Source organism: Haemaphysalis longicornis, unplaced genomic scaffold (genome assembly GCF_048455015.1).
Source record: "Haemaphysalis longicornis isolate Haplotype H1 unplaced genomic scaffold, Haemaphysalis longicornis Haplotype H1 scaffold_2, whole genome shotgun sequence".
Taxonomy (NCBI): Eukaryota; Metazoa; Arthropoda; class Arachnida; order Ixodida; family Ixodidae; genus Haemaphysalis; species Haemaphysalis longicornis.
In genome coordinates, this window is record NW_027526295.1 from 227,738,045 (window position 1) to 227,764,558 (window position 26,514).

The 26,514-nt window shown below is 48.3% G+C and overlaps 1 protein-coding gene across 4 annotated transcripts in view; it reads right to left on the reverse strand.

Moving 5' to 3' along the window:
* The window catches only part of LOC144170045 (uncharacterized), a 184,630-nt gene that overhangs the window by 105,592 nt on the left and 52,524 nt on the right, over positions 1–26,514 (reverse strand). For all 4 annotated transcript variants that reach the window (XM_077699559.1, XM_077699556.1, XM_077699558.1 and 1 more), the window contains exon 2: positions 7,649–7,755. In XM_077699559.1, the coding sequence (XP_077555685.1) occupies positions 7,649–7,715 (67 nt within the window). In that variant the 5' untranslated portion in view covers positions 7,716–7,755. The remainder of the gene's footprint in view (positions 1–7,648; positions 7,756–26,514) is intronic.

Genomic DNA, 26,514 nt, shown 5'->3' on the forward strand with positions numbered 1-26,514 from the left:
TCAGGACAAAACCAAGGCCCCACCAACACCATTTCCCTTAACGCGCTTCGCCAAACATGTCTAAAGCCCGCCTTGCCTCCTTGATTGATTAATTGCTAATGGAGTCATTACCCCCTTTGTAACGGGGTAATGACATGTCATTTTACCAAAGAAACTAATATATCTATGTTTTATACCCTTCGCTTATTTCTAGCGCTGCTCTTAGGGCAGGCTCAAAATACTTTTTTTCTGTTACAGGTGGCAGCTGTCCTAGGCAATATCCCCATCTCTGCTTTTCGTCCACCAGCATTCTAATCTTGTATAAACTCACATTCTAAAATTACGCGCCGCATAGTTTCTGTTTCTTTTCCGCAGACCACGCACACCCCATCATTTTGGGTATACTTCCCCACGAAACTCTTAGTTCTCAAGCAACCTGTTCTAGCCTCAAAAAGCAAAGCACTGCCCTTGGAATTATAGAATAAATTTTCTTTTGTGAAGTCCAATTTCTCTGCCCTGTACATTTCGAACGACGTTTTAGCCTCCATTTTTTTTCTTTTCATTTATTCGTTTCTATCTGCCTTGCTTCTTTGCTGGTTACCTTGGCTGACTTTGATTCCGCACTGTTCTTTTCGTATTTCATCGTTAGCCTTCTAGTCTTCCTTAGCCACTGCGCGTCCACGCTTTTCATGTATAGGTACCTAAAAATTTTAGCTGGCCGCCTATACGTTGATCAATTGCTTTCAACCTTCCTTCAAAATTTTACTCTGAGCTTCTTGAACTACAAATGACGCCCAGCCCATATGTCCCTACACAGCTTCGGCAATTGTTTTACCATGCGCTCCTAAGGCCAAACGGCCTACCGTTCTCTGGCTCACTTCAAAACATGATAGAGCGCCTGATTTTAAGCAGAGTACTGCATGCGCAAATGTCAGGACGGAACCATTACTCCATTCCACATTCCTCCCACTACATCATACTTGTTGTACCCCCAAAGAGCTCTATGCTTTATTATAGCCGCGTTTCGCTTTCCTTTATCCTGAAGTTGATCCTCGTAAGTTCCTAAGTAGTTGTCCGCTTAGTATACCCAGATTCCCAAATATTTATATTCCTTTGCTCTGGGAAATTCGCCATGCTGCATTGACACTGCGTCAGTGCTAATGCCATTGTGAACCAATGTTCCCCATTTTTCAGTGCTAAAATTTAACCGGAGGTCTGTGGCTTCCTGGCCACTAATATTTATGAGCCGTTGAATATCGTTCTGATTCCCGGAATACGCTGTTGTACCACTTTGCAACCCTAATTGACTTTGTTACAGTTTATTTTCTAACCCTGCCCTGTAAAGCATAAACAGTATTGGGCTCAAAGTGCATCTCTGTTTCAGTCCCCGATGGGTGTTGACCTGCTGGGCGCATTTCTGTCCTTCCCATGTAAGGTGCACTCTATTGTTTTTATATATTGCCATAAGGAACTGTATTGACTCGTCATCTATGTCCTGAAGTTTCAGCACCCTCTACAGCAGTTCTCTGTTTACTTTGTCATATGTCCCTTTAATGTACAAGAACGTAATCCATAACGGTCTACTCTGAGCTTTCGCGATTTCAATGCACTGTGTTATCACGAACAAATTATCATCCAATCGCCTGTTTTTTCCAGATCCATTCTGCAGTTCCCAGGGTTTTCATTTTCTTCCATCCATGCTTGAATTTCTGATTTCATCGCATGCGATACGAATCTGTACACCACTGAAGTTACTGTGAGTGGTCTGTATAAATCAATACTGGCTTTGTTGCCTCTGCATTTATACGTTAAATTCCTTCTGCTTTCCAGCCAATCCTCCCGTATTTGATTGGTTTGTATCACCTATTTATTGCGCTCATAAACGATGCCTTACTTTTTGGTTCAAGCAGGTTTATCAGCTGCACTGGTATTCCGTCCGTGCCCACTGCTGTTTGGGGGAAACCTTTCCCTCTGCTTTTTTTCCAATCAAGGTTGCTCAAACTTGTTTCCCTTTTCGTGGTCTTCTGTGGCGCTGATGTTATCGGTGTAGGCTCCTCTATTTCTCTAAACTTCTCACTTGACACTCAATGAATAACTTGTCAATTGCTCCTCTTCTTCGAAATGTTTCCCTCCTCATCGGTCAAGAATTTTTGATGGATATCGTTTTTTTTTTAGCTTAGTGATTTGACATCGTTCCAAAATTTCTTGGATGCGCTTTTGTCCTTCCGTATATCTTCCATTTGCTTGCCCCATTTTCTGCACTTCTAGTTTTTTCTCCCGGTAGCAAGCTATCCCATTTTTCCTTCACTGCCTCCGGTTCCATACCCCTTCTTTTTGCCTCTCTATGTTCTCTCGACGCCCTTTTTTTTTTCGCTGGTCAATAGCCACTTTTAGTTCCTTATTCCACCAGCTTCTCGACTTTCCCTTCAATTTCCAACGGTTTCGTTGCTTGGCTTCATCCATCTTATGCTTTACGAAACCGATAATTTCGTTGTAATCCCAATTTTTGTTTGGGTACTCAAAGATTTCGTCTTCCATCATATCAGCGTTGATCTTTAACTGTTCATTGTTCAAGTTAGGTCCTCCGGTTGTACCGATTTCTAAATTTGTCCGGGTTAATTGCGCCTCCGAAGTGCAAGGCATACAAGCCGCTTGTGGTCGCTTTCTAAGCTGTCTGTTCCGTTTTCATCTATCCTCATTTCTTGCAACCTTTCGTATACTGTCTCGGAGACTAGACTATAGTCTATGCTAGACTGTCTGTTACCGCTTTCCCACGTTATTTGCCTGTCACGCTTGTTTTCTGTGTTTACTATTACTAGCCAGTTCTGCTGACATAAATCTATCACTAGAAAGCCACTGTGATCCGTGCATCCATCCAAATATTCTATGTCGGCATTGATTATTTCACCTGAATCTCTGAACTCGTTTATATCTATTCTCAGACAATTTACCATTTCCTCATTTTCATTCCTAGCTCCGCTGCCTGTCTACAGATACACAACTCTTAACCATGTATTTTTTCCCGCTATTGTGCTTTTAACCCATAGATGCTCTTTACAGAATTCATGCACTCTCTGCCAGTCGGTTCCTTGTTTAATAAGCATACCAACGCCTCCCCCTCTCCTCATTCCTGCGGTCCTGTTGCATCCTTCCCAGACATAATTGTCTATGACACGTGGGTCTTCTAGGTCTCGGAGGTGAGCCTCCAACAAATGCTCCTCTTTCTCTCTCTCATCCCAGTTCTGGTGCATCTAACAGCGAAAAAAATCGGGTGCTTGAAACTGGGTTTGACGAGACAGTTCGCGGCAGTTCTGTCCCACGTTGTGTACCGCAATTATTCCAACATATGTCAGCCGTCATCAAATACAAAACATTTCTGCGAAATGGGGAGGGGGGAAGGGGGTAGGGTAGGATAGGTTAGGCAAGGGGAGGTGTCTCTAGGCTATGTTTGAGCTGTTTTGGGGCTGTATTTAGGACGTCTTTACGCTCACTGGCTGTCGGGTGTGTGGCGCGTGAGGAGCAGTCAACGTTGTCAGGGTAATCACCCTCCATTCGAGTCGGTTCGGAGAAAAAGCAACACCGTGCATACCTAACCTTTATAACACGAAAAGAACGTCTGGTATTCAGATCGCGATATCCCCAGCCATTCGGCTTCGCATTTCAAGTTAGACAGGGGTAAACCTATAATTACGGAATTGCTGCTAATAGTAGCGGGGATTCCCACTCTCTGCATATCCCTAGCAATACTCCAGTTAGGTTTAATCATCTGCTCGTTGAAAACCTAGGGGGTGACGTATATTTTTTTTGGTCGACTTACACTCGGGTCGACACGGTAACTGGACCGGCGGTAATCGTAAGCCGGCCGTTCGAGTCAACGCCGGTCGAGAGAGGTAGGCCCTCACGCCTCGCGCGCAGAGAGCTCAAAAACAAAGCCGGTCAAAGGTGTCGGGCCCTCGGTGAAAGGGACGCCGCTGTCGCTGGCAGTGCAGTAGCCATTGTTGTTGGCGGGCCAGGTGCGCGGGCGAAGCCGCCGTCCACTTTGCCAGGCGGCGCCGCAAACGGACGTGAAAGCGGGCCGAAGACGCCGATTGTCTGGCCGATCGCGTGCACGGACGGCCTCGATGAGCAGCCTCCGGAACCGGAAGTGCACGACGGAGAGTGCACGAGGGAGACCCGCGTCCATTAGCCGCCAGCGCTACGAGTATGCGCGCCTAGTTAACGGCAAACCAAGCGTCCAGTGCAAGCCGGAAGAGGAAAGGAAAACCGAGTCCGACTCAAAGGGGGATAACCGGCACCCCGCGGAGGCGTTTGGACGGCTTCGGAGGAGGGAGGGAAGCGCCGCGGTTACCGTATAGGCGCCTCAGGCTACGGTTGCGGTTAGATTACGGTTGCGGTTACCTTACGGTTGCAAACGCCTTCGAGATTTCGGCGCACGTTGAAGATCCCCAGGTAGTCTAAATTAATCCGGAGCCCTCTACTACGGCGCGCTTCATCACCTGTGAAGCGTCGGCGCGTTAAACCCCACAATTTTGCTGTTTACTGTTTGAGAGAGAGAGAGAAGGCTCTTTATTGAAACAGCAGAGAGTTTTGCTGACGTTTGCGATCGCCTACACGCTTCTCGGCTAGGGGTCGGGGATGTAGGGAGAACAGGCCCTAGAGTGTTTACTGTTTGTATTAACGCTTGGTTGATATTGTTACCCCATTATGCCCCTCCTGCTTGGGCCTCCATGGCCTGCAATATGTTCTTAAATAAATAAAAATAAAACAAATAAATAAAAATAAAAAACCTTACGGTTGCGGTTACCTTAGGCGCCTTAGGGTATGTTCAGACTACGGGCGCAAAATTCATATCGTGATCTATGGACGTAAAAAAAAAACGGCGAGCCAGGCAGTTGCATTGGCTGAGACGTGAAATGACGTCATTCTTAACAGTTATTACGACAGTTGAGGCAACAGTCTGAACTCGGCCTTAGGCTGCGGTTGCGGTTGGATTACGGTTGCGGTTACCTTAGGCGCCTTAGGCTGCGGTAAGTCGGCCCCCTGGGCTCCGATGGCACCTTGTGCCGCGGCTGCGATAACTCGGCATCGTTAGCTCAAGCTTGGCACCAGACTGCAACAATGTTGAACGGCTGCTCAAGTTGCGAGAACCTCATCCTGAGACAGTGTCCTGTGTTTGGGAAAAATAATAATATCGTCTAGCAATTAAATAGAGCCCTAATAAAAGGAGGAAACGGTAGATAAATAAAGAGACCGAAAGAAAAAGCTTCACGCCAAAACAAGTAATCGGTTTTGATCCATGCAAAACGCTTTTACAGCCAAGATCCCTCGTTAAAGTATTTATATCCGGAAGAAGCACCAAGAAGGCTTGAACAGCTCGATCAATCACCACATCAAAAATTGCTGACTGATGGGAGAAGACTGATAGTGAGCTTAGCCCTTGCTTCCCCTTTTTAAATACTAGCCGCAAAATGAGTGACAGAAAATTCAACAAAGACCCTTTGGGGAAACAAAAATGGTAAATTCAGTAAGTGACTTTTATATTCAAACTGTAACCTTCCGAGTTTTTTCTGTGTAAGGCTCAGCGTACGAAGGAGCAATGTACAGTCTTCCATTCATGCTAAACGCTGAGACAAACAGCGATCGTTTATGGTATAGCTTTATTTATGGTATAGCTGACAAAGACGCACATCTTTGCCAGCAACTGCTCTTCCGATCTAAATCTGGGGGTTATCGGACAGCCGCAGGTTCACTCCTACCAAACTTCTGAAAATACATAAAGCACGTAGAAGGCAGTTTTGGGGTGGACTGGGATTAAAGAACGCGGATTAATGGCGAGTCAAGGAGGAGAGATCAGTCACGGAGCTATCACTATCATTTCGTCCCTTCGCGTTCATTTCTATGTGAGGATAGTACGTCAATTATTGCAGTCTGTTTTGAGATTGAGAAGCGGGGTCAGAGCGAACGGACCCACAGATGGAAAGATAAAACTTTGGGGTCTGCTCAGAGTTCAGCGGTTTCCGCCAAAATCTACGCATTTTCACACACTAAAGAATAACCCAGCACAGCACACATAGCCTTATTTTTCTCCGACCAGTCCGGCCTGAGCTGAACCCTAACTTCTTATAAACTCTGTTGAAAGTTCCGTTGGAACTAGCAAAGCCCCAGAGCAATGGCTAGCCATCCCACTTTACTGCCCTTTCCCCCAAAATTGTCGTTACGGAGCAAGGAAAATGTGATGCAACTGAGAAATTCATTAACGGTTATCCAGGCGCAACAAAATTTGTAATATACGATGTGTGCCGAGCCATTTCCGTCGGAAAAAAAACAGCACCAATAAATAAAAGAACGCTAACGGTTGGCGAAAGTGTAAACTGCCAGGAGCTTAACAAATATTTGTTTTCCTAAGTCAATACAGACTAATCTGGAGCGCACTGAACATAGAGACCGTATTTTTCTTTCTGTATCTCCTAATGTCAAGCTGAAATAAAACTGGCGGTAGTTGCGTCTATAGTTTTCACTCGGTGCTTAGGGAGCGTGGCAGACGTGTAGAGCATCGGAATTCTGATCACACGCGCTTGTCCTGAACGCAACCGAGCGTTAGGAACAAATTCAGAAAGTATGTAGGGCATGCCATTTATTGATAAAAAAACAAAAGAATATCAGTAAGTTAAAATTTTAGTAGCTAATAATTACTAAAAAACAAAAGTCGTTTCACTAAGGTGAATGCTAGTGGTAGTGTTCGAGCAGGGACAGCACCGCTTGGTTATTCTAGTTATCTTGATTATATAATTTTATACGCACCACTTCGCGGTCAACGGGCTCACGATAATCTTGGTGTCGTTTACGCTGCTGCTCAGTTCGACGAGCGCGACGCTCAGCATCGATACCGATCGAACTACTTGGCCAATAAATTTCTAAAAGTATTGTCGGGCAATAAAGGAGATAGAGGCGGTATGCTGCACAAACACAATGTTGTGTGGCCACGAAAGCCTGTACGCGGCTATATTTTCACTAACCTCCTCTCTATACTGTTGTACTCTCGTCATCCTGCGCAGCCACTGCGGTCTTCATCGGCACATACAGCAGCCGCTGTGCCTGGCATGGTCACTTATCAAACGTCCTTATAGTTCGGATGCAGTCGCAGTCGCTAAAAGCTTATCTTCAACAGATACGCGAAATATACTCGTATTAGAAGGCATTACTTGCACGTGAATGATCAGCATGTCAAAGTAAAAATCAGTTCAAAGCCCTGAACAGCCTTCAAAAACATTCATGGACAGATGAAGAAACCACCAGCGGTACACGCAGCTCCAAGCCTGCGCCACCTCGACGAACACTAAGACATTAAACAAACACAAAATTGAAAATGCACCTCGGAGCGCAGCGTCGCGCTATCGCAATACAGACCGAGAAGGCCGCTGCCCACGTAACCTGGGAGCGTCCGTTTACATCCGGGCAGCAGCGGGGGACGCGTCCATTAGGTGTCTGTGAGCTGTGCGTGAGTCTGTACATATATACAGGTCGCCATCGGGACGGTGGCTGCGTGCATAACACGGCTTTTCAATTGAGGACCAAGGCTGTGTACGTCGAGCGCGAAGCGGCGAGCCCACCGTCCGCGAGATGAATCATTGAGCGCGCTGTGTGTGGACGTGTATACACGCTCACTGACCTTGCGGGAAGGACGTCCCTGACGGGGACGGCGGTCCCGTGGACACCGGAATGATGATGGGTCGCATGGTGGTGGTCGTGGTTGCGGTGGCCGCTTCGTCACATCACCTGCGTATGCGAGGAGAGAACGCCGAGACGTAAGGAAAGGAAAAAGAAAGGAATCAAACACTACGCACAATGCCGAAGCGGTACGTCGGGAAAAAGCACCGTTAGTAACGGAATGTAAAATGTTAGCGAGGCAGCGCGCGGAAGCGGTCGAGGTCGGCATGCGGGCGCGTTTGATTTTCGAAGAGCCTGGCGAAGCTGTTGGCGCAATGACGGCAGTTGTTCTGCTGTCTTTTTTTAAAACTTATAATACGGCATTGAAATGACTGAAACGTAAATTCTGGCGTCAGAAATTTTAGTGCAAATGTATCGAAAGCGCTCGCAGATAAATTTACGTTAGGATTTACTGTACTCTGTTGTTATTGTTTATCACCGGGCAATCGGGAGTGTAATGTGCGGCTACCTTGTTTTTAGGCAGAGACTCTCTGTCCGTGAATATTTTTCAGGTGCCCCCTTTTAAGGTTTATCAATCTTATCGACGCCTTTACAAAAATAGAGCAGCGTCGAGCTGTTTACGTTACAACTCGGCGTGCACGCGTTTTCCGCAGTTTAGTCCCGATAGCACTCAGCTGAAAAAAACCAAAACCAAAAATCAAGCGAACGCTCTGACGGAAGTGTTTGCATTCAGCTTAAAAAAAACACAGAGCGGGGGTTTATTACTTGATGTCTCGCCGGAAATGTTCTCGACAGCCCGGCTCAAAAATCGCCCTCGTCAGCGCGCGAGACAACAAGGACATTGACCCCTCCAAAGTAAATGCCTTCCCGAAGTTAGAGCCCCCCTTCTTTTCATCGTCCACTCCCGCTCTCCGACAGGATCACGCTAAAAACGAGATCAGAGCACGCGAAACGGGGAAAGTTCAACGAGCGGGGGCCCGCCAAACACCATAATTCTCGATTTGGGTATATGTATATCCGCGCTCGTGTCTACACAGACGGGCGAGCGCGGAAGAACACCGCTCGTTTGGGCAACGTAACCACCGCTCTTCCTCCTCTTCTTCACCGGGGGTTCGCGGTCTCGAAATAGCAGATCGTGGCGGCGGACCCCCTAAACGCGCGGCAACCAAAATCTCCTGTTGCAGCCGAGTGCTACACCCATGCAGGCAGGCAGGCAGGCGGAGGCAGAGCCCGTTTCTGCGTCTTCGTCCCAGCCGAATCCTTTCCGTTTTCTCTCAGTGCGGCTGCACTGTGTGCTACCTCCGGGCGCGGCGGCGCTACCTTTCCCACGAAAGTAATCCCAGCGAAGGCCTATTTCTGGGCGCTCGCTCTGAACGCTCCGGACCAAACAAAGCAACGAGTCGACCGCTCCACTTGATTTAGCGGGCGGCGCTGCTTTTTATTTATGCGCGCACGAGGCTCATTTGCAGGCGAGGTTTAGGCGCTCGTCAAGCGTCGCCGGTTAGTCGGTTTACCTAAATTTGGATGCGGAGGCGAAAAAGGAAAACGCACGCGTATGGAGATTTGGGCACACGTTGGTGGTCTAAATTACTCCGAACCCTTCCCCCACCATGCGCCTGATAGATCGCGCGTAAACACACAAAATTGGGATTTTTGAACCACATTGGGGTATTTTAAGAGGCTTGGTTAAATGAGCTCATTTTAAACGTCGATTACCGAAATACATTTGCTCGTTGTGGGGTTGTCGGAAGACGTCTGAAAGGCACTAAGACTTCGTACCACGGCGCCCGCGCACAGAGGATTTATAGCGTTTTCAGAAAACCACGCGAAAGCCTGCCCGCCAGAGCTAGAACTTCATATAAGGTTAAGATATTTGACAAAATTTTCAGAAGCCTTTCATGCAACGGGATAAACAGATATTTTTAAATTGATTTTCCGGTTGAGCTCTTGTGTCCCGCTATTTAAAGTAAAACAACTTTTGATGAAGAACGTGGCGTTTCAGTAGACAAAAATCACTTGCACGGATTTTCTGCTTAAACTCAGCAACTGTCTCAAAGCTGTTTGGATTTGTATTTACGCAATTTAAAAACTTTTCTTCAAGCGGAACGATGTTTTCGCACTTGGGATGAACGGAACAGTTCAACTGTTATGAGCATTCAACAGGCCGACTCGCGGCGTTGCAAACGTTCTGCGTTGTTTTCAAATGAGGAGGACGTTCGAAAGTTTGTCGCCGTACTCTAACGGCCATAGTGATATTACAATAAAAAAGCGGCCGCAAGTCCTTATTCAAGAATTAATTTTTTGCGACATGGTGACCGTAAGTAACATAAATTCCCACGTCTGTGAATGTATAACCATAAAATCTAGCCACTCTGTGCCTTTTTAATTAGATCATACTTTCGGATTATCTCTATTTGCTGAAACGGCGCTGCCACAGCATCTACAGCGGCTTTTAAACACTAAGGGTTCCTGAACGGACATCACCAGTTTCTTCAGGTTTAGTTTATCTATACGTACAATAGCTTGACAGTCGCAAAGTCTGTGGCTGACAAACAATTTGAACTCGGCCTATGAAGACCTTTAATTTCCTTCCCCATCCACTGCCGCACCTTGCGAAAGATTTCGTAAAACACGCGCACAAATCACCTTTCGCAGCACTTTTATTTAAATCGGGAACTTTTTAATTTAAATAATTTGAAGTTTCAAGAAATTACGTTTAAAATAATCGAATTTCAAAACGGAAACTACCATTCTCTCTTACCGCAAGCTTATGTTCCAAATAGCCCGAGTGAAGTTAGGTCTCTAACGAATTTCTTTATGTTCAACCTTCGCACGAACCAAAGGAGGAAAATTTTACTGACGTGCACCCGGTAATGTATGAATTTTCTTGTTTCTGTCTTAAAAGCCTTATATTTACTGCTATATTTTAGGATATGCTCCCCGGATTGTTTTTTTTTTTTAGTGCATGCACCGCTCGTCTATTCTTTGTTAGCTGCCAATGTTTCAGATTCAGACGCTTGTTTTGTGGTTTTTTTAAATGAATGCTGAGCCCCGTGCTGTATGCCCGATTATCCTGACGCATGCGCTCTGCGTATTAGGCGAGAACTGCTGGGTCCCGCCTGGGTTTTTCGTTTACGACACGAAATTTCCCTACCAACGAGAGGCTAACAGCTTCGCTGTAATCGTGCACGATGGACGGCTACGTTGTCGCCTTAGCGGATCATACGCCACGTTAAGCCCTGCTCCAATCCCAGCTAAGACTCCAATGAAAACTGCTTCGCAAAGGCCGTAGAGTTTCTAACGAAATACTTACGACCTCAGTGGCGAAGATAGCATCGAAGTGAACAACGATGCAGACTACTTCGGTGTCTGAACTCAGGAACTACGCCGGCGCCTCTTTTATGCGTACTAATATTGCAACAAGCAAGCTTGTTTTTGAACGAGATGTTTCCTGTCCTTGTTTGCGTTTTTAGTTTCTTAGTCTTCATTATAATAACGTAACTCTCTTTTACGGAGCTGTAGCTTGCGTTTGCTAACATGTCTGCTAGGATGTTTTCGTCTACGGCAGTGGACGCCGCACCGTTCCAATTCTTCCTGCTTTAGACGTCCAATTTGACCGGATCTTAAGGCTGTCTGAGAATCGGAACGCACCCAACATCGCGCGCCAGTCTTGTTTTGGACACCTGTGGTTACAAGGCAGCGCTTGGTTTCACGTCGTTGAACACCACGCTAGAAAAAAAAATCGTACTCTTGAGACTAGCAACGCATTTGTTCTTATTTCCGCAGCCGACAAGCACGAAAACGCGTCGTTTTTTTTCCCCTTTTTTTCGCAAGGACTAGGTTACGCAAGGCTGCTACATATTATGCAAACGACGGTAAAAAGAAAGCCGACACTAACGCTTTGGAATACGTCTGGGTATAAATAAGCGGAAACACGCAACCTGTCTACGAAGCTGCATTGAAGTGTACGGGAAAGAGCTCTCCAAGGACGCACGCATGCAAATTAGCCGGCCGTGCTCTTTACTCTCTCGCCCAGGGGGCCTCCAAAATTACAAAACAGTGAAGACTCGCGAGCGTGCAGGATCCCATATCGAGTTGTTTTGACTGAAGCACGCATGTTAAACAGAAAAGAGGTGTAAAGTAACGTCTGAGGCCTAGAAGGAAGATCTAAAATGCTAAAAAAATATAGATAAGGAGGAGCAGGAAGCAGACGAACGTACTACACGCCTCGCCAACCGCACGTGGGTTGTTGACAGGATCTCAGCTCCACGGCCAACGAAAACAATCGTGACAGTTTATTTAACTGGGACGAATAGAGTGGGAGGCCGGAAAAACGGAGGGGGAGCGAGCAGTGTGTGTTCCGCAGTCGAAATGCTGCCGTGGGCTCTCTCCTGCAGCGAAGGAACCTGTTTGTTGGACTTCGGGCCCTGCGCGTGAGGTACTGCGAGCGTCTGCCGCAAGACGTCTCTATCCTGGCTCCACCTGCCCGTCCGCAACAGGCGTCGTTGTGGGCCGGCAGGTGAAAGCTTTGTTCGAAGGCAAACTAAATCTATAAGAAACAATAAGAAGCGGTGGCCGCGAAACTGTGTCACGCCTGCGCTTCCTATGACCGAACTTTTACGGGCGGCTTTACGACTTGACGCTACCGCAGGAGGATACCTGAAAGCCGTTTTAGAGAGAGAATAATTTTAAACGGTACTAAAGCCGGCCATGGCCTTCGATGCCCGTGAGAAAGATGCTGGTGGTTTCCTCGTTGAACGCTCCTTGGTTTCCTTTTGGTGCGGGCTAACGGCATGGTGTGGACTGACGGCGTACTGGGTTCGAGGATAACGCGAACGATTGGGTTCGCTAAAAAATATAAGCCGAGTATGCAGACAACATTTCCAGCTGCGCGCGTAAAATGCGGAAGGCTGAAGAGTATACGCGCTGCATTCCGGAGGATACCGCTGCTCTGAGACGTCTGGAGCGGATTCGTAGACGTGCGGAGACCTTATGGACCTCTCCCCCGCACGCTGTCGGCTACGCCCTCCGTCGGCGTGTGTGTGGTGCCTTCGATTGATTCGTGGGTGGATGTCAGTCATGCCGACACTTTTCCCGCGTGACTCTTGGGCCGATACATTGTAAAAATACAAACGTATGTGAACTCTTCCCTTTCGCGCAAACTGGGAGCCATCAAAAGAAGTCGTGATACATATCAGAAACTAATAGTGGGACTGTGACGTTGGTGACCGTTCGTTCCGAATAACCAACCAGGCAAACACAACCAACAATTTGAGAAGTAAGGTTTCAGGAACGCTGTTTCGACGTACCTGTACTGCACAGGATTGGGCGAGGTACCCATAAGGGTGCGCATAAACAAAGATGAATTCAAAGAAGTCCGAGGTTCAGCCAAACATGCAGCGTTAACGCGCACGAAAAGTTCAAGGTTGAGACATTTTCAGCAACATGAATGCAGCAACCTTGACGGCGCGAAGAGTTGGAACGTGCGCGCGCCCTATTCAGATGCATCAACTTGGAGTACGTGCGTACGCACGAACCCACTGTCTGCAGCGGGGAACAGTCAGGTGTGCCGCTGACAGGGAGAGCGGCTGTCGAGGACAGCTGCGCGGCTTCGCAGGCTCTCATCGACGCGGCAAGGGTATAAACTACAGGCAGCGATCCACTTGCTCCTCAAGGCCCGACTATTCGCTGGCTACACGTTATGAGAGTGGAACAGAATGCTTTAAAAATGGCGTTCAGCCTGTTTTGGGTAGAAGGCTGAATAAATAGACCTCTAACCTTGCTGTCGGCACGGGCCACCTTTTAAAGAGTTCAATAACTTCGGTTTCAGATAATACAACAGTGTTTAAGATACGAATTAAAGTGGACAGGTGACAAATTTCAATACGTATACTATTCAGCAATCTCAGGGATATCGGAAATTCTTAACACAGCATGGGAAAGGTGGATGGCAATCGATTGTTGCAATCGAAAAAAAAAAAAGGTTACCACGCCAGCAGATAGGGTTAGCGTTAAATCTAGAACTCCGTCAGTGTTTGGGTCACCAGATGCCAAGGTGGATATGAAAAAGCGAAGGCTTCCGCGTGTGAAGTAAAGCCACTGGCTTTTTCTATTAAACGCGATGAACAGAAGCGCTCGCGGTGGGAAAAATCGCTGACAATTAACAGGAGGGATCATTTTATATATAGCGATAATAATAATAATAACCCTACAAAGTGAACATTAAATTCTGAGCTATTTAATTGCTCAGTTTCTTTATTTTAACAAAATAAGATTTGAGGACGCTTGGCACACCGACAACAGACTAGTTTGACTGGGTTTATGGCCCCGGGTACACAATGCAAGCGTAACCAGCTAGTACTCGCTTATTAAAAAAAAAATGGTTTGTAAGAACACCATAGCCATATACTGATTTTGCACACCAGACTTCGACAGGCTAACTGATATTTTTTTTCTTTTGTTTCGGAAATGACGTGGGCGAGTCGCCCTGTCTTGTGGATTTTAGGCTGAACGTAAAAAAAAAAAAAAAAAGGCCGTCATCTCAACATTGCCCCGAAAAGAACAACCCAAAAAGCGTGTGAAACCTGGAAGAAGCTTGGAAACGAAATGAAAAAAAAAAAAAACTGATACCGCGTACCGCGATACCGCGGGACAAAGAGGTTACGGTACACGAGCAATTTGGAGGCCGTTAGAACAAACGAAAAACTTTTGACGCTGTACATCAATTTGAGCCAAGTACATTGCGTCACATCTCATATGTAGGTGAACTTTAGGTTCAGCAGGGTAAACTCTGATTGCTGAGGTGAAAAACACAATGGAAAACACACTGATTATTATCTTTGCTAGAGATCTCGTCCAGCAAGGATGAATTAAAAGAAGGCGTGCATTGAATTAGCCTCAGTCGGTGTCCCCCTTTAGTTTTAGATGCGACAAGATTCGCTGGCAAAGCGGGCAGAACTTCGCACCGGCGAAGAGGAAACTGTCGCCCTCCTTCGGGATCACTCACACCACTCTTCGACTCTCATCCCGCCATGAACGACACGCTCCGTTTTCTCACCTGATCAACTGGCGCCTTTAATAAAGCGCTTCTTTGTAAATATATTCGAGTTCATTTTCATGCTAGGAAGACGAGAATATGTGTGGCGGAAAGATACTTTCCTTCAGCGTAGAATCTCTGTTAATTGTTTTTATTTAGTCCTCAGTGAGGAGCCAGAACCATGCCGCTTATAGTACTTGTGATCGACCAATTTTAAGGTATCTGTGCGGCAGGACTCCCAGATGGAGCCTTCGTGCAACAGGTTACATAATTAACGGAACGAGCACATTTGGAATAAACAACGTTGTACTATTACTGCCTTATCAATGGCAAATGCGGGATGTTTACTTGGCGAGATTTTTATTCCAACCTCCTGCACCATCCGTCACATCGTTTCTACGAGCTCCCCACTCCATCTCCCCGCATAGGTGGTCGCCCCAAGTAAGAGATGCAAGTGTTCATGAAATTTTGAGGGGCGTAAAAAAAAATCAGCTTTTTCTCATTTTCTTTCAGAAAAATATAAAAAATTGAAAAAAAAAGAGGATTCCGCACAGATTTATAAAAATTTCACATATTTCTTAAAGCGAAATCTTTAGATGTCTCATTAAACGGGAAAAGTGACCGTAGTTGCTGGCGACCACACGAATGAAACAAAATTACGGCCGCTGCAAAAAGAAAATAAGTAAAGCAATATGCATAAACTTATTTGGGTTCGAATGGAATGTGAACCCGGGTCGTCAAGAGCGGCAGCCAAGTGTGGCAACTGAAGCCCTAACCTTGTACCGTGCCAGGATGGAACAAGAATTATCCGGATGCGTGCCTCACGACAGGTGAACCTGACGGCACCGCAAACCCGATGCAACAGTGAAGAAGTCTTCAATTATCGCTGACTTCCGCCTTCAAATCCCTTAATAGACTTAAGTACCCGATAAAACCTTCCCTTAACACTGAAAAAAAAAATATAATTGTTACATGCTGCATCACAAAAGTCCCACCGGAGCTTCCACTATCAAAAGCTGCGCGATTTCACGTCAATGCATTGATTCCAGGAAGTGTTACTCTCATTGCCGATTGGTCGCATCATAAGAAATTCCCCTGGAGAAGCTGTGTGTTTTTTTTCTCGATATTATCGCGGTTGAAAAAAAGAACGAAAAAGACCGTTTTTCCCTAGTGCTTCTTTTGTTTTTGTTGTTTTAACCGCTCACATCTCTAGGCAGAACCCGAGGCGAGAAGTTGGCGCTAAATTTGAAATTATTCTTTGTATTAAGACGGGATGGAAAGTTGGGCGAGTTGCTGTTGATTCGTCTTGAGAACAGGCGCGGAAAAGACGTTGACCAAGAAAAGAAAAGCGCGTCATCCTGTGTATTTCTTTTCTTGGTCAACGTTTTTTTCCGCGCTTGTTTTCAAGATTAAGACGGGCATACACGGCAACCGCAAGCCCCAGAGGTGGACGCGCGAAAAAAAATCAACTATCCCGAACACGGGAAGGAAGTAGCACCTTCGTTGTTACAATCATCATCCACTGTCCTCACCGCAGTGATATATGTTTGCGTTCGTTGTTTCCCCGCTCGCAGTAGCCCGAGTCCTTCGCCTCGCACCAGCGGTCGTGACACTTTCGAGAGAAACGGTTCGGAACAGTAGGCCGGGCCACGAAAGCTCGACCAAGTCGGGCGAGGAATGTACAATACGTGTTGCGACACGCTATGGAGACCGAGAAGCGGCCTTTTGACGGCAAGTGGAGCGCGACGCACGGCGGCCACAAAGGACGAGGGAGAAGCTGTTTCGCTGCGGTGTCGGGGCCTTTGAAACCAACACGAAGCCCAAAGCTTCGCTGAGCCAGAGAAAGGGGCGGAGAAAACGGTCGCCGAAGAGATACACAAGAGACAATAAAAGTTTACGACCCCTTTCTTGCTGATGGTGGCGCGGTCGAAGTGCATACTGCTCGGAGCAAGCGCGTGTACAGATATGTCTGCGGCTTCTGCCCTGGTTGAAGATAATTGACGCCGTTTGGTCCAGCCGAAGTCTTGGACAGACCCGTTCGGCTTCTCCTGGAGCTTCCCGATGCGAACGAGCGGAGCCACTTATAAGATCCGAGGCCACGCGTTCGCTTCCGCTGAACGCTTTGTTCTTGGAGCACGGAGCCATTGTCTCTGGGAGGCGCCTTGTTGCGCGACCTTAGGACGGTGCAAGGCTTTTGCTTCGGCGACTGCGGCCGTTCCGAATCGAGAATCGCGTTAGTTACTCCTTGGACACAATAAACTTGAATGCTAAGGCGCACGCACGCGCGCGCACACACACACACCCACACGCAGCCACAAGCCAATAACCGAAACCTAACTCTCCGAAGAGCTTATGTTAACATATGATTGATAATTTACTCTAACCTAGTTCAGCTAGTACCAGCATAGTTTAATTCAGACTATACCGTCGAGCCCTATCCCATTTTTTTCAAGCCTACCTTAAGCAGTAGCGGTCCCAGAGATTAGTTTTAGGGGGGGCGATTTTTTTTTTTTTTTGGGGGGGGGGGGGCGATTTGATTTTTTTTTTTTTTTTTTTTTTTGTGGGGCGAATAAGAACCGCTTCTCTCCTTGCGCCAGTTCTGCGGAGGAGGTGACAACAATGCCGGCGTGTGCGCGTATGTGGTGTAACCCGCTTGCGCACAAATCACTAAGCGACACAGTGGTTTTTGACTCCCCGTAGGCGGTGCAACGGCTGACTCGAGCCCGTATTTCTGACGGTCGCAACACGTTTGCGACCTCGCACAAGTGGGATGTAACCTCGCGCAAGTGGAATGCTTCGAAAAAAAAACAAAAAAATAACAAGCTGAGGACCTCTTTGGGGGGGGGCGATCGCCCCCTTCGCCCCCCCCTTGGGACCGCCACTGACCTTAAGTTAGCCAAACCTAACTAAACTTTGTCTCTCAAAGCTTCCTTCCTTGCTTCTCTCATCGCAGGGCTGAGCCTCAGTTACGCTAAGTCAACTTGAGCGGACCTAACCTCCAGGATGCAATTAAATAAATACAATTCAAATATAATACAAATATACAGTCACCCCTGTACATGCTGCCGCAATAAACTTTCAACTTTCACCACTTGTGCTCCGCGCGTGAATTTTTCATTCTTCAGTGATAAATATTTCCGGGGCATTTCGTCTGAGGCTCCTTCTTTCCCGATCATCCATCTTTCTTATTCTCTTCCCGGCAACAGCGACTGCACCGTGCACGTCCCAGCAGCCCGACCGTTCCAGCCAAATCGCTCTTCGCAATTGCAAACAAGTGTTCCTCCGCCTCCTCTCCTCTTGCGTGAGCGCCCAAGCGTCGCGTGTTCGTAAGCGCATAAACACACGCCCACGGGGCGCCACAAACTTGGTCCGACTCGCCTCCGAAGACGACCACCGCTTGCTTCGGCAGCAGCAGCAGCAGCAGCAGAACACGCGGCGAGAGCCTCCACGCGGGGTGGCCGCCACATCTGCGTGCCAGCTGCCTCCCACGGTGGTGGGACGACACATCTTTGTTTTGTCTTCCCTCCATGGACACAATCCAGCTGACGACTCCTTTCCGCCTCCGGCTGGGAGAGCGCCGCCAGACAAGAGCACCTCGATCTCCAGAGCAGACGACGACGGCATCCAGCCGAGGCTTACGTCTCTGTGTGTGTGCGTGCCGCCTTCTGGGGATGCCCAGTTTCAAAGGGTGCGCCTGTTCGTTCGGGTCGGCCAAAGGAGAAGCCGCTCGTGTTTATGCGCCGAGAGTACTGCACGCTGTTCCGGACCCTCACCCGGCAGCCCAGGAATCTCGCCGCCAACATGGGACTGCGGCCTGCCTTCCTTGGCGGAGCAGCCACTGCTCCGGAAAGCGGTGGAGCCCAGTTTAACCCGGCTGTAACGTTAGGAGCAGCCGCTTAAGGTCCATTCGGCGCTGCCTAACAAACAGCGTCGCTTTACCCCCTGTCTACGTCAACGTTAACGTCGCCGGGGGGAAAGATTTCGTGTTGTCAGGAGGATACACCTTGCCATCTGCATAACGTTTCAAACCGTCCCGTGGGGCACTGAGTTCATTAAGTTTGGCCTAACGCGGCTTTGGGCGGCATCCCGAAGCTGCTCACTTTTACATCAGCCAAATGTTAGTGTTAAAGGAGCCATGAAGAGAAAATGCAAGTTGGTTTTATTCGAAAGATTTCGTGTTTTATAGTGCCCCCAGCGCTTGTCCGGACACAAACGGTGCTTTATTCACTGAGAAATTTAACACTTTAGGTTAAAATTTTGATTTTCCCGCTCAAGCGTGCGTTTTCGTGGTCCCAAATGACATCACAGGAACCGACCGCTCTGCAGCCTAGAATACCTTCATTCACGCATCCGCCGTACAGGGTAGAGACACGTATACGCTGGCGCCGCCATTTTCGGTTGCTCGCTCGCCGCCGAAGCAAGTCATTGTGTCAAAACCACGCTAAAATTATCGCCGCAACGCGGTTTACTGAAGAAGTTTGAATCATATTGTCTGTTTCGCGTTGCTAGGTCTCGTGGGAAACGAAAAGAATAACGCGTTGAGCCCGTTGGCCCAATTGCGGCGGCACGGGACCGTTCAAAGGTTGTCTCCACCCTGTACAGCGGTGTTGGTTTGTTCCCGCGTTTCTTTACGTTCCGTAACCTAGATGGCGCCGCCATACCGTGGCAAGCATTTGATTTGTTTTTGCCCGCATTTAAACCTGGCTTGTTTTTGTTCTGGGAGAAAATATTCGTTTTCTGAAACAGTGCTCGCTCGACAAATGGGGTCACGTAAGACACCGTTGCTTGCGTCAATCGGCCAGTGTCGTCTGAGACAATCCCAAGCCCCGTAGTGCTGTGCAGCTAAACCAAGCATGCTGTGCGCAGTACGAACAGCAGAACGCATCAGTACTTCTATATTTACATGTGCTTTCGTAACTTCCACTGTTTGTCCCATCATTCTTATTGCTTTGTAAAGAATGTGCCCTAAATTTAAGCGCAAATCGCTCGTTCGTCTAGTTTGTAAGCTCTACCTAATTTTCGTCTGCTTCTGGCAGCCTCCGCCAATCGCAGAGCTTAGCTCATGTGACATCATAGGTTCTGTTGCGGGAAATGAGCTGGTGGGTCGCATGACCATTCCCGTTTTTCCTAATTATGTAGTTTATTTGAGCGAAGTTTACGTTAAAAGTGGTGTCAGTATGATTCTAACGAGACAATCTTTTGAATGAACCAAACTTGTGTTTTCTCTTCATGGCTCCTTTAAGCCGCATGTTGTGGGCGTTTTATTTTTACGTAATCGTCATTCATATGCAGGGGGCCATAATCTAGGCACTACATATAAGGACTGAAGTTTTGTGCCCGTTTGAGGGCAAAGTAAAGAAAAATGACAGCTTACACGCGGATCGGCCAAGACAAGCGTTTTCTAGCTGTTAATAAGCTGACAGGACCATAAGGTCTGTACAATAATTTCGTAGTTTCTAGTCGAACTTGAAGCAATGTAATTAATCATTTGCAGCCTTCCATTTCGCAATGGTGCGTAAAGCTCTCTTCCCCCTCTCTAGTTTTCCAGTGATTGTTCTGCCGCAACGTCTTTTTCTCTGAGAACAGCATGCTGCTTGTGTGTGGGAGTGGTACGCCTAGAGGACGACACTTTCGCGGTGACCGTTTCTCGGCAGAAGACTCTGCATTGTCCCTTTCTCGAGTTTCACTTACGGGCGTCGTTGTCGTACGTCCCGCGCCCTCCAACCTCCCCTTGGGGCTCGACCCCGTGCACAGGCGCCGCACCTTCCGGACTCCTGGCACCACCCCTTTTGACGCGACAACGTTGACACTCTTAAAAATTCCAGTGGACCTGCTTTACTACAATGTGCCTGAGTGCCCAATCGCAGCGGCCATGGGAACAAATTTGTATAATAAACAGGCTCGACATACGATTGGATCCGGTAAGTGTGATATGCGCTGTGAAATCGCCCAATGCAAATTCTAATAATTGCATTGGACGACGTTACAGCGAAGAGCGAATTTTTCGAGTCAAATCATGCTGCGGGTGTGGCACGGGCCTGGTAAAGCGGAGCTTTAGTGTCCTCACTGATGCCATTGTACGCCAATGCGCCCTGCAGGAAAGCCAACTTTCTTGGATGATGATGATGATGAATGATCGTGGGTGAAGTGAAAGATAAAAACGCTACCCGTGGCCGGAATCGAGTCTGGGGGTCCCTCGCGTTATGAAGCCGGCGTCTATCCGATTGCTCCATTTCGACATGGCCAAGCAGCAGGTACCGATTCGCGCCGTACAACCCAAACCGAAACGTTGGACCTACGGAGTGCACACATGAGAGTTGCTGCGGGTTATCTAAAAAAGTGGTGCGTACCTCCAGAGTACCACATACTCGCAGTATGGGAGTGGCCAACCAAAGAATACAGCACGAGAAAGCTTCGCGTCCATTCATCGTCGTCGTTAGACGAAGGGGTGCAAGATTTTATAACCGCTTTGACCCCAGTCAATAGCTAATAAGCTTTCTCTGTGCGTTGCGGGGAAGCAGACTCGCGGGTATTTTTTTAGAGTGGCTTATGTCTCAGGAAATCCTGATTGGTCGATTGGAGGGGCGAAAAGTTTTCATCCGTCTCGGGGTCTGCCGGGTGGCGCTGTTATCCAGACGTCATCATTCGCCTGCTAGGCCACCGTATATAGCCGCGGGAACCGTTTTTCCTGCCCCAGCGAGATGCAACTGTACCTGGACGTCAACTTCCTTAGTTACAACGATTTGCATATTACCTTTTTGCAGCTATTTATGACCCTGAAGCGTCGCTGAATTGACTAAAAGCACCATACTTAAGGAAAATAAAAATAAGTCTTGCGGCGTCACGTGAACCTCTGAGGATTGCAATTTTTTTCGAATAAAAAATATACAAGGCACGTTGAATCGACAGATGAGTAATCTTACTCTCTGAAACTAGCTGCTATTTATGCCTCTTATTTCCGTTCGATTAAATCGTCAAATTCATCACACCAAATTCTGAGGAAAGCAAGCAACGATGTGATTTAAGTAATCTCTGGGAATAATTTCGCCATCTCAGCTAATAAGATAGCGTTTTCTGAATTTGTAAAAACGATACAGTTAGACAATTACATAGTGCAGCTCCTCCCTTGAAACGGCAAACGCAGAACGTTTTGAGGAAACAAAAACCTTTTGTTTCCGTACAACGACGACTAAAATAACAAAGGCAAAGAAGAACAAAGAAATCAACCGAATAAATCAACAAACTCCGCACCTTCTTTGCTATTCACAGCCGCCCAGTTGCAGCTCCAGAAATGGCGACAGAGCGCGCGCGTGCACCGTCAGACACGCTCGTCAAGCCGAGGACGGGAGCAATGAGGCGGTTTTTAAAACCCCTTCACGTCTATCACGCCCTCGTACAAGGGGCTCCGAAGAGGTCCCGCCGCAGCAGAAGGAGTAGCGAGAGGCGTCGTCGAAGGACGCGATAATCCGTTCTTTCAAGACGGTGCTTTGTTACTTCCACTTCTCTTCTCATCCCCCCTTTTCTCCTCTCCCAGAATCAAGCACACATGGACGGGCACATACAGTAATCAGGGCCAAGCGACGACGGCTGGGCTTTATGTCCTAAACGGCACGCGCTCAGAAGGGAGGCTGCAGCTCCGTGAATCTTCTTTGGGCAAGCAATCCCGAGTGTCAGTTGCTCGTTGCTTTCGCTCGGGGGCTGGACTCTCCCCCTCGCCTCGTCCGCGGGGTCGAGGTCCCTGGTTAAGGCCCTCCGCCTTCGAGGCGGCAGCGGCTCCCCCCAAAATAGCCACTCTTCTCCATCCTTCTCTTATTGGTCTTCCGCCTGGCTCTCTCCTCCAGCGAGGGGCGGCAACGCCTCGAAAGAAGAGGCACCTCGTGTAGGCGCCGTCGATACTGGTTTAAACTCTACACAAGAAGGCTCGCGCTCGCCATTCCTGAACGTGGATTCATGCTAATTCTAAACTGATAACGCATGGATCTGCCCCTCGTATGCAGTGACGTCATCAGTGTTCAGCCTGCTACACGGACGTGGCGTTGGCGTCGGGCAGCAACGACGTCCGTATCTTTCGGCAGCGGTGTCAGTCACGCCTTGATGCTCCCGCGTACAGCGGACAAGCGGCGCGGTCTCGAGGAGAGTATGCAGCGCAGCGTGTTATATTTATAAGCACCGGGAAGTAAAGAGCCAGAGAGGGAGAGACAAACGCCCTCCTCCTCTCGTTTGAACGTGTGCGAGCGTAGGGCGAACCAGTGGAGCGGACGGCTCGCAGTACTACGCAGAGCAAGGAGCTCGTGTAAAGAGCGAGATGAGCGCATCAAGGGGTACACACAAAGGGAAGCCGGCCGCAGAATGTAAGGCGATCGTGATTCATTGGCTGACAACTATTCTTCGGCGGTCACTATTGCAAACACGCGCGCGCAGGGAGGTGCGCTAACTATTGTAACGGCAACTTTTGTCCATGCACCGCTACGGTTGAAGGATGAAGCACTCAGATGAAGGTTTCAGACGTTCAAACTTTAACTGATTTAATTTACGGGTAAACATTGATGACATTTAGCACATATGAATTAGAATGAATACACTTGTTACATAGATTAGAAAGACAGTCAAAGATTCAGAGTACTTAGCGGGACATAGTTGGCGGGCGAATGGCTCCCGGCGGGAGGGCACGACGACGAGCGGCAGAGTGCGGCTCTCCTGGTGTTTCTCGCCCTCTCCCAATCGCCAGAGGGGCCGCGTTATATTTGCTTTGGGGGGACGCATCGGGGGAAAAAGCGCATCCTAGCGTGTGCGGACCGGGTGGGAAAAGGCTAAGGCACACCCGAAGCCAATCAGGAGGACGCTTCTTAGCTCCAATCAGACATGTCCCCGCCAACGTGAAAATGACCAAAAACACAGACACAAGGTTTCGACTCGAAAGCGCGCACTCGGAGAATTACGGGCGTAGAGCAAGTAGTTAGACAAAACACACTAAAGTAAACAGGGGAAAAGGGAAGGTCGTCTGAAGAACACGGAGCCCGAAGGCGAGCAGCGCACACGCCACAGGGGGAATGGAACGCCGCGGCCACGGTAATACAAGCCGAGGCGAGGGTTCGCTTCCCCCAACAGCCGTCGTCTCCCGGTCGGCCGACGGGCAGACACACTCGGCAACACGTTTCTTAGAAAAGCGGGGCCTCGGTGGCCGAGCCGCGTCCTAAGCGCTTTTACACACAACACTTTGGAGGAAGAGCCCCGGCGGCGGCACAGAACTAAAAACAACTAGAAAACATCATCAGACCTCCGCTTCGCGACACCTTCCCCGACGGAAAAAAGAGTGCCCTCACTCTTGCACAAAGTCTAAACCATAAAAACACATTTTCACAAACTGACGGTGATACTCAAATGACATGGCATACGAACTCAAGAAGAAGAAACACAGACTCAAACACAGGAGTCGACAAACTGTCTCCGCTGAATCAGTCAATGCACAACGGTCACTTAGTGGAGTTCCGTTCTTCATTTCACGCGCGCACAGTGTGTTGTCCAGCACCCGCGAAAACATTTCACTTACACGTAACAACAAGAAAATAACAACACGGACACCATGAATAACATAGGAAAATCATACACACTGTAAAGGTTACATCTTCTAGAAATCGTAAGACAGCTACACTATTCAGGCCATATGCCGAGTTCTGAACAGTACGACGCGAAATAAAATAGCCTACCCTTCGAAACAGATCGCATAAAACACAAGATAAAGTAACCTCCTAGCCAACTCAAAATAATCTGCAAATCAAAACCCAAGTGCAGTCTGAGCAATCGCCGCTCGAGCAACAACGGCCCTTGCACATAGATTACCACAAACGGCTTAAACGAAGGCTCTACAAGACAGAAATAAAATTATATACAAGAGCTCACTCTATTGGAGTTATATCTCACGAACAAGTGGAAACCTACGGGCACTAGCAATTGTTGGTCACTTAACCCGGCACATTTTTACACTCACCCCTACCTGTTCTAAAGCCATCCTTCCCGTCTATTATGACAAGAATACCCAAAGTAGACCGCAACGCTTCTTAAAACATCGGCAAACAACTCAAAGGAACGGCTAAGAAAATGAGCTACTTGAAAAACTGCAAAACATCGAAACATAAAAGCTACAAAATCTATAACTTGGCGGTCGCACACATGATACAAGAATGTTGGCGCCTGGAGAGGCTTGTAAGCACATTTCAGACGCTCTTCGTCAGTCAATACTCAGAAATAAACAATAAAACCGAACAATTCTCTACACATACTTATCATGAGCGCGAGCGTTAGAAATGATAAAGGTAAGACATGATAAAATAACAACAAAAAGACGTTAAAGCTACATAACAGTTACCGTTCATGCTTACGGAAGAAGAAAAGATTGTCACATCTCAGCAGCGGTGAGAAACTTCCGCCAACCCGACGCATTCGCAAAACTGCGCGCCCGCTAGCTCTCCCCGTCCGCGGCATCCCGGGCACCCCCGCTGGTGTCTTTGTTTGTACTTCGAGCAGCGGCGTGCAGCGGAAACATCTCTCAACTCCTCGTTTCCCTCAGACCCCCAACCCCGAAGTGGCTGCCGTATTTGATTCAAGACAAAACCTAACTTCGGTGGAAAGGAGCCGAGGAAACGGATATTAGCAGTCTCTAATATAGCGAGATCTGCGAAAAAATCAGCCTTTTCATAGGCACGTGGGGGTCTTCTTCTTCGGGGCTCCTTCGCCGGGAGAGCCGAACGCCTGTGCCGTTAAGATTCTGACTACAAAGCTGTCCAACTCCCGCGCGAAGAGCCCACATACCCCACGAAAGAACTGCTGCACGCTCATAAATTGTTGCTTCAGCATCCACAGCGGCTAGTTACAAAAGCAGGCTGGTGCTGGCAGAGCAAATGAATCAAAGACAACCAATCAGCGGGCGCCCCGGACACGCGGAGTAGAAAAGCCTACAGGCCCTCAGCAATGCGGTGCGCCGAGAGGCAAAAATCTCTCACCTTACTGCGTGCGCGGGAATTCGGCCGCCGGGGTGAAGGTCGGCGGTCGCGGCGGCGTTCGGTCCGGGACGGAGGCTCCTCTTCTCAGGAGCCGGTGGCGAGCATGAGGGGCCCGGCTTGCCTCGGGCTGGTGGCGCGGTGACGGCCGTGAAGCCGCAAAGTCTTTTCTGCCGTCGCACATGTCGCTTGCACTTGCAGGCCACGGTGTCAGGACGAATGACGCGGAAACTGAAGATTCTGGCCCGGTCAAGAAGAAGGAGAACTCGAAGATCAGCAGCAGGAAGCCGAGCGATGAGAAGGGGGAGCCCATGATGGCAGAGGGGGTGTTCGCTACCCCGCACCTCCACCACTTTTGTAACGGCAACTTTTGTCCATGCACCGCTACGGTTGAAGGATGAAGCACTCAGATGAAGGTTTCAGACGTTCAAACTTTAACTGATTTAATTTACGGGTAAACATTGATGACATTTAGCACATATGAATTAGAATGAATACACTTGTTACATAGATTAGAAAGACAGTCAAAGATTCAGAGTACTTAGCGGGACATAGTTGGCGGGCGAATGGCTCCCGGCGGGAGGGCACGACGACGAGCGGCAGAGTGCGGCTCTCCTGGTGTTTCTCGCCCTCTCCCAATCGCCAGAGGGGCCGCGTTATATTTGCTTTGGGGGGACGCATCGGGGGAAAAAGCGCATCCTAGCGTGTGCGGACCGGGTGGGAAAAGGCTAAGGCACACCCGAAGCCAATCAGGAGGACGCTTCTTAGCTCCAATCAGACATGTCCCCGCCAACGTGAAAATGACCAAAAACACAGACACAAGGTTTCGACTCG